Source organism: Penaeus monodon, chromosome 19, assembly GCF_015228065.2.
Source record: "Penaeus monodon isolate SGIC_2016 chromosome 19, NSTDA_Pmon_1, whole genome shotgun sequence".
In the NCBI taxonomy this organism is placed as follows: domain Eukaryota; kingdom Metazoa; phylum Arthropoda; class Malacostraca; order Decapoda; family Penaeidae; genus Penaeus; species Penaeus monodon.
In genome coordinates this window covers 3,465,129-3,466,499 of record NC_051404.1, presented here as the reverse complement: position 1 = coordinate 3,466,499, position 1,371 = coordinate 3,465,129, and the positions used below count along the sequence as shown (strand labels likewise).

At 33.3% G+C, this 1,371-nt stretch overlaps 1 protein-coding gene across 14 annotated transcripts in view; it reads right to left on the bottom strand.

Moving 5' to 3' along the window:
• The window catches only part of LOC119584976 (stromal interaction molecule homolog), a 99,451-nt gene that overhangs the window by 7,035 nt on the left and 91,045 nt on the right, over positions 1 to 1,371 (bottom strand). For all 14 annotated transcript variants that reach the window (XM_037933572.1, XM_037933582.1, XM_037933574.1 and 11 more), the window contains one exon: positions 1,126 to 1,291. In XM_037933572.1, coding sequence (XP_037789500.1) covers positions 1,126 to 1,291 — 166 coding nt within the window. The remainder of the gene's footprint in view (positions 1 to 1,125; positions 1,292 to 1,371) is intronic.

Genomic DNA, 1,371 nt, shown 5'->3' with positions numbered 1-1,371 from the left:
CTCTGCTGCCTGTTAAATTTCTTTAAGTCTGTTATGTTCCTATTCTCTGCTTTTACAATAATATAAAAAACAGCATTAAACATTAATATTACGAAAAAAAAGCTGAATAACAAATCCAATATAAAACTAATTATACCAATCCTGAAATCCTCTTTCATAACATACCACACTTTATCACATAACAATGGTCACTAGCTGAACAAGATATACTTAAAGCCTAAATAGATCTTGAATTGTCTACCATTAGGAGGAGAATGGCTGACTACATATGACGTAGATACCTTTCACTAATAGACTCAACCAACCTTCTTTTTGATCCTTGCTTTTTGCTGCCACAGACAAAGAAAAACAAACATTAAATAATCATCAAAATACCCAAGAGCAAAAGTATTAAAGGGAAAGGTGAGAAAAACTACAATTCACAGAAAAAGTTAAGATCCTACCACTCTGCTAGCCTTTTAACTCCTCTAAGGAAAGCTATAAGACAGGCTTCCATTATATTTTTCCATCTTCCAACACTACTATTCTGATTAACACTTATATAGCAATTAAGTCTTCAGTCTTTCTATAATGTTACCCACATGTAACCTGACTAGCATCCCGAATATTAAATGTGAGTTTGAGAAATGGATATCCTTAGATGACATCTATATTTTCCTATAGGATGACTCCCTTCCATATTCTACATTTTCCATCCTATGATCTTTTTCATACTTACAACAATTATAAATCATAGTATTCTAATTCATTCTGGAATTGTTCTACTTGTGAATAAGAAGCAATATGTGAATAAAAGCATTAGTGATATAAATTATTATGGATTATTTGTTTTGGCATTTAAATCAGACTGCATGCCAATTCACTACCTTTATGTTTATCCAAGATCAAACTAAATACCTAATTTTCTTATAGGTGTTATTTCCAGAACATCTCTTGCTTAAAAAAGAATAATATTCTCTGAATAACTGACCCTCATATACCTGACTACACTGTAAATAGTCAAAACAAAAAACTGACTATTACTATGTAACTGACTATTACTATGTACCCTACTGCAGTCTCACAATATGATTTTTCTTTTACACTGAAATAATGAGTTTATAGTAAATGGTAGTGTCACAGTACCTGCCCCCCATGCTGAAACTAGTGGTCTCTGACACACATGCAGATCCATCTGTCTCTTCTGTTGATGATTCAGAGTCCTTGGACTGAGGACAGTCTGTTACGGTAATACTGCCAGTACTGGAGGCACGACGGATGCATTCCTCTTCCTCTGTACGCAAGCCCATTCCTATGAGAATCAGATAGGAAGTAATCCAATTAATGTGGATGTATTCTTAATTCTGTTACATTGTAAACTCCTTCATAATA